At 43.8% G+C, this 16,101-nt stretch overlaps 1 protein-coding gene across 1 annotated transcript in view; it reads right to left on the reverse strand.

Moving 5' to 3' along the window:
- The window catches only part of adamts9 (ADAM metallopeptidase with thrombospondin type 1 motif, 9), a 267,099-nt gene that overhangs the window by 35,020 nt on the left and 215,978 nt on the right, over positions 1-16,101 (reverse strand). Inside the window, exons 33-36 of the mRNA XM_072280518.1 lie at positions 15,889-16,018; positions 15,649-15,743; positions 15,462-15,556; positions 15,220-15,353 (exon numbers count right to left, since the gene is read on the reverse strand). Of these exons, the coding sequence (XP_072136619.1) occupies positions 15,220-15,353; positions 15,462-15,556; positions 15,649-15,743; positions 15,889-16,018 (454 nt within the window). The remainder of the gene's footprint in view (positions 1-15,219; positions 15,354-15,461; positions 15,557-15,648; positions 15,744-15,888; positions 16,019-16,101) is intronic.

Below are 16,101 nucleotides of genomic sequence, written 5' to 3' on the forward strand. Positions count from 1 at the left end.
TATTTTCCTTAGCTCCATTAGTGATCATTATCCTCTTCACTTCCCATCAATTTATGTTTAGTTCTTCATTTCCCTTCACACTGCTTTCCCCAAGTTTACCTACTTTCCTCTTCCCTTATCATTATCTCTTCTCTATTATGTCATTTCTAAATATACCTTTCCATCATTGAAGGACTCCTGTCTCCTCACTGCTACTATATTCACATAGAATTGTGATTCTGATTTCGGTAAAGCATAGGCTACCAGGGGTGTTGAACCTATGGCACAGGTGCCCAAAAAGGCACACGCAAAAATTTTGCTGGCACCTGGCATGCAGTGCTCCCCCTAGTTTCTTTGAACCCCACTCATATTAAAAAAGTACATCATAATTATCTGAAGAATAGGTCCTGAAGAAGGGTCTTGGACCGAAATGTCATTGTTTATTCATTTCCATAGATGCTGCCTGACCTGCTGAGTTCCTCCAGCGTTTTGTGTGTGTTGCTCTGGATTTGCAGCAAATGCAGAATCTCTTGTGATAATTATTAATGTTACTGCCAAATTTTTTACAACCCAAGAACAGCGAAATGTTATCACAAGAAACACCTCACTCCATCTTGGCAACAGCTAGATGATTGTGATAGCACATGACATTGGATGATACATTTTGAAATCCTTGCAGACATGGTGTACACACATCAGTATTTGTATAGCAAATGGTTGGACCAGTTCTGTCTATATTTTCTCTTCTGTCATTTGTGAGTGAACACCGGATATTCAGTGATAAAAGTGGTAAATTTGATATGTAGTTTAGGACCGCCATGCGTATTTAATTTTTCACAATAAATATATTAGTAAAACAACATTACTTCAAGATTCAAGATTGTTCAATGTCATTTCCTGCACACAAGTGTAAAGGAAAATTAAATAATTGTTACTTCAGATACGATGCTGTGCAAAGAAACATACAAAAGATAAAGAACACAATAATAACTACAAAAACAATAAATATAAATACTTAAGATTGCTTATAAGCATAGATTGATTATATGTCCATAAGGTACCACTGGTGACTGACAGGAAATAATAAAGTTGTGTTGGAGTTAGTGGGTGGAGGTGTTGAAGTGTTAATTGTGAATTATGAAAATGTTCATAAATTTTGCACTAAAAGTAGCAAGAAAATAATATAATAAATTTCTTGAAAAATCAGCAACAAAAAATGCAGTGAAATATTTTGATGACATTTATTTCAGTAGTTTCAACTTAGTTAGTGCTAGTTTCAATGATTATTGTTCAACAGGGAAAACCACCCAGTGATGGAGAATATGTTAAAGAACACAGTGTGCTCCTTTCCTTTTTTGATAGTTTTCCAGAAAAAGAATAAATTATTCAGCACATTAATGCTTTGTCCATGAGCACAAGAACCACAGTAAAAGATAGAATATGAATGATGGGAACAAACATAGCAGAACAACTAACAAAAGATATTAGCTGATGTAAATTTCTTTCTGTTTGTCATGATGAGAGCATTGATATTAAGTTAGTAGCTAAGCTAGCAATTATTGCTCAATTTTGTGTGTGTGTGGGGGGGGGGATAAAATATGTGAAGAACTGGTTAACTTGGGAAAATTTTCTGAATGTACCACAAGGTTTGAAATATGTAAGGCAGTAGTAAAAGAATTGCCTAGTCAATAAGAGGACCTTTCGGAAATAGTTTCCATAACTATTTGAATCATTGACATATTCATATGTGTCTTTGTTTTCAGTGCTAAAAAACTAAAGGAATAGACTTATTGATGAGACTAGTGCTCCATGAAAACAATCAAATGTGAGCCAGACATGAAATATTTGTCACTGTTAGTGGAGCAAGAAAAGTCTCCCTGAGAGTAAAGTGTGGTTATTTTTCTTTCCTTGATCTTTTATGAATATGTATCAAAACTTGTAACTTCACGTTTTTTATGTTGTATATACTGAATGAGGTACAAGTATAATACTAGTATGATGTCATTTTTCAACTATATTTTAAAAGAGTAATATTAATAATTCTTGACAGGTTTTCTAAAGCTTCATTTATTTCAATCTGCCTCTGTTATACCTTTATCAATATAAAATAATGAATACATGTAACTAAGCAACAGGTCTCATCCTATTTCCATAAAAAGGTCCATAATTATTGTTAACAAGTCATTAATCAATGATAATCTCTGCTCAGAATAATCACGGGAGAATTTTTTTTAAAGAAGGTTATCGCGAATTTGAGTACACACTCTCAAAAAAATTTTCTGGCTTAGGGCTGGAGCTTCTTCATATGTGGTGTTCCTGTCTTCAATACAGAGTTAGGAGTCATAATCGTTAGTAATATTAAAACAGGGCAAGTTCAGCCCAACACTTCATCAGCTGGAATAGAGATGGAAGCACAAATGTTTGACTTGAAAGCAAGGGGTCAGCGCTGAAGGCAGAGGGCTTAGCTATCACATAATTTTGCCATCAAGTGTTTACATACTGACAGGGATTCTCAAAATGCTGATACTACAGACTGGTTGTGATTGATATGTGTATAGTAAGAATTTAATAAGTAGTTTCAGCTCACTTGAAAATTTATTGAAAACAGAGGATTTCTGTAAAGCACTGGGACAAATTTGGCCATTGATACCAACCACACTCTTGAGGTTATAGAGAAAGCTTGGTGGAGAAAGTGAAAAAAAAAATGATGATGATGCATAATAAAGGGAGATTTATTCCAAACTATTCCTTGTCTCTATTCATCATCTCCCCACATCCGACATATTTCATTGACTGTTTACTCAACGACTCAAAAAGCATTGCACAAATGGGGGAATATTTGCTTGAAACTCAGTGTGCCTGTTCTTGTAAAACACAACACTGGATTTTTTTTTACCTAAACTATATACCATTAGAATACACAACTTTTAGCAAATGCAGATCTATCTGCAATCTTTAAAGTTTCACTATGAAGTCTGTATTTCAGTTACACGGTTCTGGAACCACTAACAGATTGTATCAACCAAATCTACATTAGATAATCCTGCATTAGACAATTCATTACCACTGTATGCTGTGATTTGATTCATTATGAGAGTCAGAAATTACTTATCTTTAATTCAACACGAGTCCTGTTCATGACAATACACTGAACTAATTCAGTTTATCTCAGTTCTGGACGTCTTAATTACATGCCAAAATGTTTCATTAATAGGCAACAGATGTTGTTAGTTCTTGTTCCTCCAGATAAAAAATATCTTGTAGTTGCGCTGATACGCGACGAGCGAAAGCAACACACTGAGTTGAGCAGGGTCTGGTTGAACTGTTCGCTGTCTGAATCGGTGCGCGCTTAAGTAACCTGCTCCCAGCAACCCCTGCCCTTTGCAGGGTGGAAGCGACGTCGGCTTCCGGGCCGAGGTCTGCCCCACACTCAGAACCTGTTCGGTTGCCGCTGTCTGTGGGCTCGCCAGCGACTGCTGGAGCCGGTTCACTTGCTGCGTGGGCGAGCTGCCACATGAACCCCCTCCCCCCGAACTAGCAATAAGAGGTGCAGAGTCCACAGCCTGCACACTGTCAGTTCTTTTAGGTGGCCGGCCTCGTTGTCGTGGGGGTGGCACCGCAACCAGGTGTTCAAGGTCTAGATGCACCAGTTTGAGACGGTCAATGGTAAAAAGTCTCTTCACGACCACCAATATCGAGAACGCAGGTCGTCCCATTATGGTGCACCCCCTTTAGGGTCCTTCGTATGGTCGCTGCAGGGGTGGTCTGTGTGTGCCTTGGCGAATGAGTACATACTTGCTCTGTTGTAGGTCCTTGGGCACGAAAGAGGGTGTTGTTCCGTGATGGGACATTGGGACTGAAGCAAGTGTTCCAAGCTGCTCCCGGAGTTTAGTTAGGACCACCGTAGGTGTGTCCTCCCGGCCACGGGGTGCTGGCACAAACTCACCGGGAACTGTGGGCGGGGCACCGTAAACAAGTTCAGCTGATGATGCGGCCAGGTCCTCCTTGGGTGCCGTGCGGATGCCAAGCAGCACCCAGGGGAGTTCGTCAACCCAGTCTGGCCCTCAGAGGCGTGCCATCAGGGCTGACTTCAAATGCCTGTGGAAACCTTCCACCAGGCCATTGGACTGCGGGTGGTAAGCAGTCGTTCAGTGGAGCTGGGTTCCAAGGAGTTGTGCCAGCACTGACCACAAAGCTGATGTGAACTGCACCCCTGTCTGAAGTGACGTGGGCTGGGAGTCCGGACCGTGCCACCTGGGTGGTAATCAGGGCTCTGGCGCATGTCTCCGTGGCCGTGTCTGCGAATGGGATAGCTTCCGGCCACCTCATGAACCTGCCCACCATGGTGAACAGGTATCTCGCTCCTCTCAAAACCGGCAGTGGGCCGATGATGTCCACGTGGACATGTTCAAACTTCCTATGTGTCGGCTGGAAGGGTTGCAGTGGGGCCCTCATGTGCCTCTGGATTTTGGAGTTTGACAGTGCGTGCATGTCCTTGCCCAGTGCCCGACCTGCTTGCGTAGGCCATGCCACACAAACCTGTCTGCGATCAGCCGGATGGTCGCCTGGATGGAAGGGTGGGCTAAACCATGCAAGGCGTCGAAAACGCGGCGCCTCCAAGCCGTCGGGACAATGGGCCGAGGTTGCCTGGTGGACACATCGCAAAAGAGCTCATTACCTTCGGGCCCAATGGGTATGTCTTCGAGGCGGGGTCCTGAGACTGCGGTTCGGTACGCCGGCATCTCGCTGTCCAGTCGTTGTGCCTCAGCTAACGCCGAATAATCCACCCCCCGGAGACAGAGAGTGCACTGATTGGATGGAGGTGCATGGCAGCGCGTCGGCCACCACGTTGTTCTTCCCGGAGATGTGCTTGATTGTGGTGGTAAACTCCGAGATGTATGACAGATGGCGTTGCTGGCGGCCGACCACGGGCCCGACACTTTGGCAAACGCGAAAGTGTGGGGCTTGTGGTCTGTGAAGACCGTGAACTCCCTCCCTTCCAGGAAGCACCTGAAGTGCCAGATAGCAAGGTACAGGGCCAGCAGCTCCCTGTCAAAAGCGCTGTACTTAAGTTCCGGGGGTCGTAGGTGCCGGCTGAAGAAGACGAGCAGCTTCCACTTACCTTTGATGAGCTGCTCGAGCACGCCGCCAGCTGCCACGTCGGAGGCATCCACAGTGAGGGCAGTGGGGACGTTGACCCGGGGGTGGACTAGGAGATTGGCGTTTGCTAGCACGTTCTTGGCTTGTTCGAAAGCTGCCTTCGCCTCCTCTGTCCAGGTGATCTCTTTGAACTTGCCGGACATCAAGCCGAAAAGGGGCCGCATGATCCAGGCCGCTGAGGGCAGGAAACGGTGATAAAAGTTAACCATCCCAACAAATTCCTGCAAGCCTTTAACAGTGCTGGTTCTGGCGAATTGGCAGATGGCTTCAACTTTTGCCGGCAGAGGAACAGCTCCATGGCGGTTGATCTGGTGTCCCAAGAAGTCAATGGTGGGTAGGCCGAACTGGCACTTGGTGGGGTTGATAGTCAGGCTGTAGTCGCTTAGGCGGCGGCGGAGCAGGCGTAGATGTGCTAGATGTTCCTGGCGGGAGCAGCTGGCGATAAGTATGTCATCCAGGTAGATGAAGAGAAAGTCCAGATCTCGCCCTACTGCGTCCATCAAGCACTGGAAAGTCTGCGCCATGCTTTTGAGCACGAACAGCATCCTGAGGAACTCGAACAGGCCAAAGGGAATAACGAGGGCCGTCTTGCGTACATCGTCCGGGTGGACTGGGATCTGATGATACCTTCGGACCAGGCCAATCTTCAAAAAGATGCGCGCCCCGTGCAGGTTGGCCGTAAAGTTCCGGATGTGTGGTATCGGATAGGAATTGGACGTGGTGGCATCGTTCAGCCTCCGATAGTCACCGAACGGTCTCCACCCTCCCACGGACTTGGGGACAATATGGAGTGGGGAGGCCCACGGGCTGTCAGAACGCCGCACAATCCCCATCTCCTCCATCTTCTTGAATTCAGAGCTTGTCGGGCGGTAGCCTGTGGGCCTGGGCATGAAGGGGAGGTCTCTGTGTGGGGATGTGGTGCATCATGCCGTGCTTGGGGTCTGTTGGGGAAAACTGCGGCGTGATGATAGGTGGGAACTCGAAAACACTCTGGCGAACTCGTTGTCGGAATAAGTGACGGAGTTCAGGTACGGGGCCGGTAACCTGGCCTCACCGAGGGTGAAAGTCTGGAACGTCTTCGCATCGACCAATCGTCGTCCCTTCAAGTCCACGAGCAGGCAGTGCGCGGAGGAAGTCCGCACCCAGCAATGGCTGTGATACTGTGGCCAGCGTAAATGTCCATGTAAAGTGTTTGGAACCGAACTGCAAGGGGATGGTTCTTGTGCCATAGGTGCAGATGGTGCTGCTGTTGGCTGCCATAAGTTCCAGTCCTGTTCTTCTAGTTCAGGTATCATGGCTCGAGGGGGGTAGGACACTGAATTCTGCCCCCGTGTCCACCAGGAATCTACGCCCAGAGTGCTTGTCCCAAACGTAGAGGAGGCTATCATGGTGACCAGCCACTGTAGCCATCAGCGATGGCTGTCCTGGCGTTTCCCTGGAGTGAGCATGGCGGTCGGCAGCGGCGGGCCCTGGAACCCAACCTTTGATGATAAAAACACCAACACTCAGAAATGGTGCCGTCCCTTGGTGTGGGTGTTATGTGTTCCGCTGCTGGGGTGTGGGAGGGCTGGACTTCTGGCCGTGCCGCAACACTAATCTTGATGGTGATTCCACCAATTTGTTTGGCGCGCCAAAGCACGTCCGTGCGGGTCTCTGAAGTCTTCATCTGCTAGCAGGAGGCAGATATCTTCTGGCATTTGCTCCAAGAAGATCTGTTCAAACAGCAAGCAAGGCTTATGGGCATCTGCCAGTGCTAGCATGTCACTCATCTGGGCTGATGGCGCATGGTTGCCCAGGCCGTCCATATGCAGTAACCATGTGGCTCATTCACGGCGGGAGAGACCAAATGTGCAAATTAACAGGGCCTTGGATGCCTCGTACCTGTCTGTTGCAGGGGGCTGATGCAGAAAGTCGATAACGCAGCCCTCTGTCTCCTGGTCGAGGGCACTCATCACGTAGTAATACCTGGAGGCGTCTGAGACAATTTGCCTGACCTGGAACTGGGCCTCTGCTTGCTCGAACCAGACCAAGGGTTGAGTGGTCCAGAAGGTTGGCTATTTAAGGGAAACTGTATTCTGCAGAGCCGAGTCGTTCATGTTGGGTCTAAATGCCATTGGACTGTTGGGATCACCAATGTAGTCAAGCTGATATGCGACGAGTGAAAGCCACACACTGAGTCGAGCAGGGTCTGGTTGAACCGTTTACTGTCTGAATCGGTGCACGCTTAAGTAACCTGCTCCCAGCAACCCCGCCCCTTGCAGGGTGGAAGCAACATCAGCTTCCGGGCCGAGGTCTGCCCCACACTCAGAGCCCTCTCGGTTTCCGCTGGCTATGGACTCGCCCGCGACTGCTGGAGCTGGTTCGCTTGCTGCGTGGGCGAGCTGCCACAACCTAAAGCCAACTGGCAGGATAACTATTCTACTCAATATTCTGTCCAATTTCATGTTCTATCTAAACTTATGCAAACTTACATGCTAAACCATGCTAGTTTTTTGACATGTAGCTGATTTGAAATTTTCCTGGCAGAATTTTGTTGATCTGATACTCTAAAGTGGAGGAATTCTGAGATTATAGCCTTGATCATTACAGGGGTGAGATTTTCATGTGGAAGCAGAGTTTTGATGGGAAATTTAGGAATGTTTTGGAGTTTTATAGCATGTGTGCTTTTTTAAAAATATGAACCGTTCCCAGAAGTTAGTCCAATTATAGGAATGCTGTCTTTAATAACATGTATGGAATCAACAGTGAATTGGCCATTTGGATTCAGAATTGGCTTGGCCTTAGGAGACAGAGAGTAGTGGTCAGTGGGGCTTGTGCTGACTAGAGGTCTGTGACTAGTGGTGTCCTTAAGGGATATGCACTGGGACCCTGCTGTTTTTGATACATATAAATGACCTGGATGAAAATGTAGATGGATGTATAATAAATTTGCAGATGATATGAAGAATAATAGTGTTGTAGATAGTGCAGGGTCATCTTCAGTGATGGTTCCCTGGATAAGGTATCAACGGCAGAATTCACAAGGCTACTCAGAGCCTGGGCTGCCTGCGATCGTGAATGCTTAGGGAGCACAACATCCAGATGTCCACTAAGATCAACGTGTACAAGGCTGTTGTCCTCACTAGCCTCTTGTATGATTGTGATACATGGGCTGTATACAAAAGGCAACTCAAACTGCTGGAACACTTCCACAGCCTGAGATCCATTACAAGTATCCACTGACAAGATAGTATCACAAAACTGGAAGCCCTCAATGGGGCAAAGATTACTAGTATTGAAGCCATGATCGTGAAGGCACAGTTCTGTTGGACCAGACATGTTGTACACATGGAGGACTCCAGACTCCCTGGGCAGATGCTCGATGGCCATTTATCACGGGGAAGCAGAAACCATGATAGACCGCGGACAAAGTCAGTATTGCTTATTGCGGCTTGCTCTCCAGCATCTGGAATATAGGGCATGAGATAGAACTGGTTAGCCGGCCTTGGTTAAGCTTGCTTGGCTAAAGAGCAATTTAGAAGATAGGTGTCACGCAGACCTGGAGACGACCCAATGAAAGAGGAAAGCAGCAGCAACCGTGGTGCCTATGGAATCAGGACAACTCCCTTGTCTCCACTATGAACATCTATGCCTTTCAAGACTTGCCTCTACAGCCACCTTCAAACATACATCAGATGAGCTGCACAAACACAGCCGACATCAAAGGCTAAGCAACACAGACAGCGTAGAAGGTCAACAAACAATACAGCTGGATATAGCATAGATCAGGTTGGAGATAAGGTTGGAGAAATGGCAAGGAGTTTAACCTGCCAAATGTCAGGTATTGCACTTTGGGAGATCAAATGTAAAGAAACAGTTTATTGTTAAAGGCGCTAGCACAGTCGTGAACGTGGAACAGGTATCCAGGAGAGTCTTTACACGGAGACAAGGTTTACGTAGATTATCCAGGAAATGGTGTGGAGCTTAGAACTGACAGTCCTAAGGAATCAGGAAACGAGGTTACACTTACACATACTAGAATTGACCAACGAACTGGCAAAGCATGGCTGTGATGCCAGAGTTCTTATCCTGTGTTTGCTAATGGGAACCAGGTGTGCTGTAATTAATGGAACTAGCAATAATTGGGAATCAGCCAACAGGAATTAAGGCACTATCAGTGAGATAATAGCAAGATGGGGAATTGTCAGAGGGGACCATGACAGCCATAGCTCCCTGAAAGTCCCTGCACACATTGATAGGGTGGTAAAGGAGGCACGTGGCAATGTTATTCTTATTAATCAAGGATCCGGATTATTAGCCATATCTGGAGTTCTGGAAGGTGTTCAAGGATTTGGAGAGGGCACCGGGCAGGTTTACCAGGATGTTGCCTGGATTAGGGGCCATGTTCTTTATGGAAATTTTGGATAAATTTGGATTGTTTTCTCTGGAGCAGTGGAGGCTGAGAGGAGATCTGATAGAGATTTATAAGAGTATGAGAGATATAGATAGTATAGATAGCCTTTAAGATGCGTGGGGTAAGCTTAAATGAGATGTGCAAGGCAATTCTTTATTTATTTACAGAGATTGGTGGTTACCTGTAATATGCTGCTTGGGGTGGTAGTGGAGGCAAATACAAAAGAGGCACATAAATGTGCATGGAGTGGGAGGATATAGACACAAGCCATTTTGCAAATAGTGGAGGAACTCAGCAGGTCAGCCAGCATCTATAGAGAGGAATAAAGAGTCAATGTTTTGGGCTGAGATCCTTTATCAGGACTGGAAAGGAAGAATGAAGAAACCAGTATAAGAAAGTAAGGTGAGGGGAAGGTGTATGAGCAAGAAGATGATAGGTGAAGCCAGGTGAGGAGCAAGGTAGGTGACTGGGGAAGGGGAGAATGAAATGAGAAGCTGGCAGGTGATGGGTGGAAAAGGTAAAGAAGAAGAAATCGGACAGAAAATGAGAAAGGGAAGGAGTAGGGACACGAGAAGGAGGTGATAGGAAGGCGAGAAAGAGGTGATAGGAAGTTAAGAAGAGGAGAAGGGGTAGGAGAGGAGTGGGGAATGAAGAAGGAGTGTAGTGGGGGGAAGGGGAGAAAAACTGATGTTCATCCTATCAATTTGGAGGCTACCCAGACCAAATATCAGGTGTTGCCCCTCAAGCCTTTGTGTGGCCTTATCATGGCAGTAAAGGAGGCCATGGATCAACATATTGGGATGGGAATGGGGAGTGAAATAAAGTCAAGAATGGCCAGGATGAGAAACAGCTTCTTCCCTCAGGCCATTAGGTTTCTGAACTCCCTGCCACATCGCATTCAAAATGTCACTGGAATTTGTTCTATACGCTACAGTATTTAATTTATGCACTTTACTTTGTTTATTCATATTAATTCATCTGTAGATTTATTTATTATTTTCCTAAGTTATTGTGTGTTATATGTGTGCTACGTATACTATGGTGGTTTACACCCAGTCTGGAGAAACACTGTCTCATTTGACGGTACACATGTATATAATGAAATGACAATAAACTTGACGACTTAATTTGGTTGGCCACTGAGAAATTCTCCCTGTGGTTGGAGTGAAGTTCGAGCAAACTGAAAGGGCTTGCTGGGTGCTAGGATGATATTCTATCTGCAGAAACATTGAGAGGTAAACAGCACAGAATGTGAAAGAAGTGCTCAACAGACTGGTAACAAGCAGAAATATGCTTAGTTTCTCAGTGAACGAAATACAGAACGTGGGTGTTAAAGTGCAAATGTTAAAGAGATGTGCCTATTTCAAGAGAAGGTATAAACCAACACCAATGCAGCCTCCTATCTAAGGAAAATGAGCCAAAGGCATATCCGAAATAGCTGAATGATTCAAATAAATTCTTGCCAAATTTAGCAATGCCCATACAAAAAGAAGTGAAATGGAGGTAGGTTTAAAAGTAGAAAAAAGGCTTTCATGTATTCCAGAGTACTACAGTGTACTAATTTGCCCATCCATTTATTTAATAAACAAAGAGTTCATCTTTTTTTGTGACTCATCACTAGACAGTTGGCACTGTGTGGAATTCCAAGGGTGTGAAAGGAGGGAACAAGTTCGTGACCTGGGAAGGTGTTCTTGATTTTAGTGGGAGGTGATCTACTCATAATGGAAAATAATTATGAGAAGAAAGCTGATTAAACCAGGGAGGCTGGAAGAAAGCAGTCCTGCTCCGCAGTGCCTCAGCAGCCCCAGAAAGATACAAATGGCCTTCAACACCATAATTAATTAATTAATTTTATTTTGCAAAACAGCATGGAATAGGCGCTTCCAGCTCTTCAAGCCACACCGTCCCAGCAACTCCACAACCCCAGTTAATCCCAACCTAATCACAGGACAATTTACAATGACCAATTAGCCTACCAGGTAGATCTTTGGACTGTTAAAGGAAACTGGAGCACTTGGGTGAAACCCATGGAGAGGATGTAGAGAGACTCTGTACAAAACGGAGTTGAATTGAACTCTGAACTCTAAAATGCCCCAAGCTGTAATGGTGTTGTGCTAACCACTATGCTAACCGTGGTGCCTGTTTCACCTCACCTCAACAACCTTTACAACTAACCTTGGAAGAAAGATAAAATCTGAGCATCAAACCTCAGTGAAATACTTAACGCAAGTTACCTCTTTCGAGAAACTGATTGATTGTACATTATCTGCAACCAACATCCCCAGCAAAACAGGAAGGGGGCATAATGAGATGAGATGAATTTGTGTTTAAGATTCTTAAAATATCTACATCTCAAACAATAAAAATTTGCGTGTCTTTAAGGTTAAAATTCTCTTACTTATTTGTGACGAAAGATAAATGACGCAGCTGATGAACTCTGGCAGTTTGAATTTGAATAGACACTTCACAGTTTTGGTGCACTGCACATCAGCATTTAAGCAAATGTAGAGAGGGGAGAGAATAATTACCTACTTTCTACTCAGATATATACATTAATGTTTCTCTGTTGACAGCAAAATTAAAAACAATTCCAATTATGAAGAATGGAGATAAACTGAATGAAATGGTGCTATTAGGGAAAAACATATGATTTAAGTCTGCTAACTGGAGCACTAACAGTGATTAATTCATTGTTCCTGACTGTGCTCATTGATTAAGAGAAAATTTAAGAGACTCTACTATTAGACTCTCAAAGCACAGAATTGGCTTAAAATGCAAACCTTATAATTAAACTTCAATGATGCTTTTCCTGCCCAGGACCTAAGACATGGAGTTATTCTATGATGGTCTATCCACTCAGCTCCTGCCCCATGAGGGGCAGTAAAATCACAATTATGATCTTGAGACTATGGTTAAGTGAACAGACTAATACCAGCATGGATTAACTATTTAGGGAGCTTCAGATTTTAAGTGGAGTTGAAGAAGTTAGCAACATTGGATTGCTACAAAGGCAACTCTAAACTAATAATGCCTTTCAGGAAAGGAAATGTATCCTTGTCTGGCCTATATGTGGCTCAAGATATTCATTTCAGAGTACTGGTACGAGTGAGGTCACACTTGGAGTTCTGATCTCCCTTCTTGAGGAAAGACATCTGGGCTTTGGAGGTGGTTTGCAAGGTTGATTCTGGCGGGGGTTAGCCGGGGGGGGGGGGGGGGTGGATCGAGTCACCTGGGAGCATACTCACCGGAATTCAAAAGAATGAGTGGGGATGTTAAAGAATAATACAAAAATTATGAAAGGGATAGATAAGATGGAGGCAGGAAAGTTTCTTCCACTGGTAGGTGAGACTAGAATGAGAAGACATAGCCTCAAGATTCTGGGGAGTAGATTTTGGATGGAGATAAGGAGGAACTGCTTTTAACAGAGAGTAGTGAATCTGTAGAATTATCTGGCCAAGGAAGCAGTAGGGTCTACCTCATTAAATATATTTAAGAGGCAGTTACATGGATCTTTGCATAGTCAGGGAATTAAGGGATACGGGGAAAAGGCAGGTGGGTTCATCCAGATCAGCCATGGCAGAGCAGGCTTGACAGGCCAAATGACCTACTCCATAAGGCCACAAGACCATAAGACATAGGAGCAAAATTCAGTCATTTGGCCAATTGAGTCTGCTCTGCCATTTCATTGTGGCTCATCCATTTTCTCTCTCAACCACATTCTCTTGCCTTCACCCCATAACCTTTCATGCCCTGACTAAATGAGAACTTATCAATCTCTGTCTCAAATACACCAAATGACCTGGCCTCCTCAGCCAGCTGTAGTAACAAATTCCATTGATTTAACACCTTCTGGCTAAAGAAATTCCTCCTCATCTCCATTCTAAATGGATGTTCCTCTGTTCTGAGACTGTGCCTCAGGTCATAGAGTCCCACACCATAGGAAACATCCTCTCTACATCCACACTATCTGGGCCTTTCAACAGTCAATAAGTTTCAATGAGATCCCTCCTCATTCTTCTAAATTCCAGTGGGTACAGGCCCAGAATCATCAAGCTCCTGCTCCTAGTTCTTATGTTCCTCTAGTGGGTGTATCTAGAACTAGAGGGCACAGTCTCAAAATTAAGGGGCAACCTTTTAGAACAGAAATAAAGAGGATTTTTTTTTAGCCCAAGAATGGTGAATCTGTGGAATGCTCTGCCACAGACAGCAGCGGAGGCCACGTCCATGGGTATATTCAAAGCGGAAGTTGATAGATTCTGATTAGTCGAGGCATCAAGGGATATGGTGATAGGGCAGGTGTATGCAGTTGAATAGGATCCGGCATTAGCCATAATGAAGTAGCAGAGCAAACTCGAATGGCTGAATGGCCTAATTCTGCTCCTATGTGTTATGGTCTTATGTTCTTATGCTCTTATTTTCAGTGTTTGTCATGCCAACGATGTCCACTCCCTAAAGTAAACAGATAATCAACTCCCTCCTTGTAAGAAAAAATATTTGATTTCTGTAATCAAATGTGGTACTAGTGTTTTAGATCTAGTCTTTAGCTTATATCAACCACACACTGAGAGCAGTGAGGTGCAAATCCATCAATGTAGTCCCAATCTAGTCTTTCATCTATCAAATATAACATCTCAGTTCTGATACAGTTTCTCAGGTTTTGATTTTATTTATATAGCAAATTTCAGATCACATTTGTAAAATGCAGAATAATGGAGTGAATCTCAGGATCATGAGAAACTCGAAGGAACTTATCTAACTATCTGCAAAGCATGACTGGGCATTTAGCCAGTTAATTCTGGCATGATGATTCTGATCCAAGGTTACTGAAATGTTACTGAAACTTCAGCATGAGAGAAGCAGGCAGAATATAGGCATATGTTTAAAGGGACTGGAAGCAGGCAGGGAAGAAATGCAGAGTGATCCAAGGGCAGCCAGAAACTCTATTCAAAGCCACACAATTGGCAATGAAATATATTTGTATAAAGTCCTGGTCGTAACATAAAGGCATAAGATACAGGAGGGAGAATTAGCCCATTTGGTCTTTGAGTCTGCTCTACCATTTCATCATGGCTGATCCAATTTTTCTCACAGCCCCGATCCCCATATCCCTTCATGCCCTGACCAATCAAGAACCTATCAACCTCTGTTTTAAATATACATAAAGACCTGGCCTCCACAGCTGCTTGTGGCAAAGAATTCCACAGATTCACCACTCAATAACATGGGAAACATGGTGGCGAACAAACAATGTGCTGGAAGAACTCAGTGGGAGGGAAGAAATTGATCACGTTTTGGGTCAAAATCCTGCACGAGGTTGCATTAAAAATAAAAAGAGAGTTACAGAAATGTAACTCGGCCCGAATCGTCGACTGTACCTCTTCCTATAGATGCTGCCTGGCCTGCTGCATTCACCAGCATCTTTTATGTGTGTTGCTTGAAATTCCAGCAACTGTAGATTTCCTCGTGTTTACAGAAATGGAATGTTGTTTTACATCTCCTGTGGATTCTTATTACCTGTTGAAGGTGGTGGTGAGGGGCCAGATTAAAAGTTTAATAAAAAATAACTATTTATTCACATTAGGTTATCTATTTCATTCCTTCTTTGGTTAGTAAGTATTTCTGTAAAACAGGAAGTTTTATCATTGACATGGCTTCATACAATAAAATCCTCATGGAAATTTACTCACTTATTATTTGCAGTGTGTTGATGTCCAGTCTAACTTTTCTAAAAGTCGAATACCCAGCGGCTAGATAATCTCTTCTGCACTGACAGTCATCCCTTCTACTTCCATTATATGGGCACTCAGCAGGATTATGCAATCTAAGCCAAACAGAATTTTAAATGTATATGTCACTTATGATAGAAAATTATTTTATTTTTCACGAGGTGAACTTGAGGTTTGAACAGCTATATTTTGCTTTTCTGTACCTGTAGCCGTAAACTTCTGAAAAATTTTCCAAATCACCCGTTGTCAGTGTAATGTACTCCCTGGGGCTGTCTGACAGCATATCGGCACAGTATATCTGAAACCAGAAATGCACAATGAAGCAAAAATAAATGGATTAAAAAATTGAATACTCATAGTTTCTCTATTAACTCAGTTCAACTGGAATACCTTTACTTGCTTCCCTTGAATATTAAGAACATAATCACCGTCTTCGATGAATCCTTTTAATCGCTGCACATCTCTACAGCTTTCTGGAAATTCACCTACATGCAAAATATGGTTTTAATTATACTTTAGAACAAGTACTTCAGAACAAGCAAAAACAGACTCTATACATGATAATTTTCATCAGTACAAACAGAAAACAGATGGTGATGTGAAAATGGACTTAATAATCCAGATGCTTACATTTTCCATTCTGGCATGTTCTCCTCTCTTCCGGCTTAACGTCTGAACTACATGAATTGCTTAAATGTCCATCAATTGTTAAGCAGTAAACTGAGCGTTGCATGATTCCTATTCCACAAGTTGCTGAACACTTACAAGAAAATTTTAAAAAAGGAATTAAATAGCACTAAATATAAAATCAATGTAAATCACTAAGTATAATGATTAAACAAG

This window comes from Mobula birostris, chromosome 16 (assembly GCF_030028105.1).
Source record: "Mobula birostris isolate sMobBir1 chromosome 16, sMobBir1.hap1, whole genome shotgun sequence".
Lineage (NCBI taxonomy): Eukaryota > Metazoa > Chordata > Chondrichthyes > Myliobatiformes > Myliobatidae > Mobula > Mobula birostris.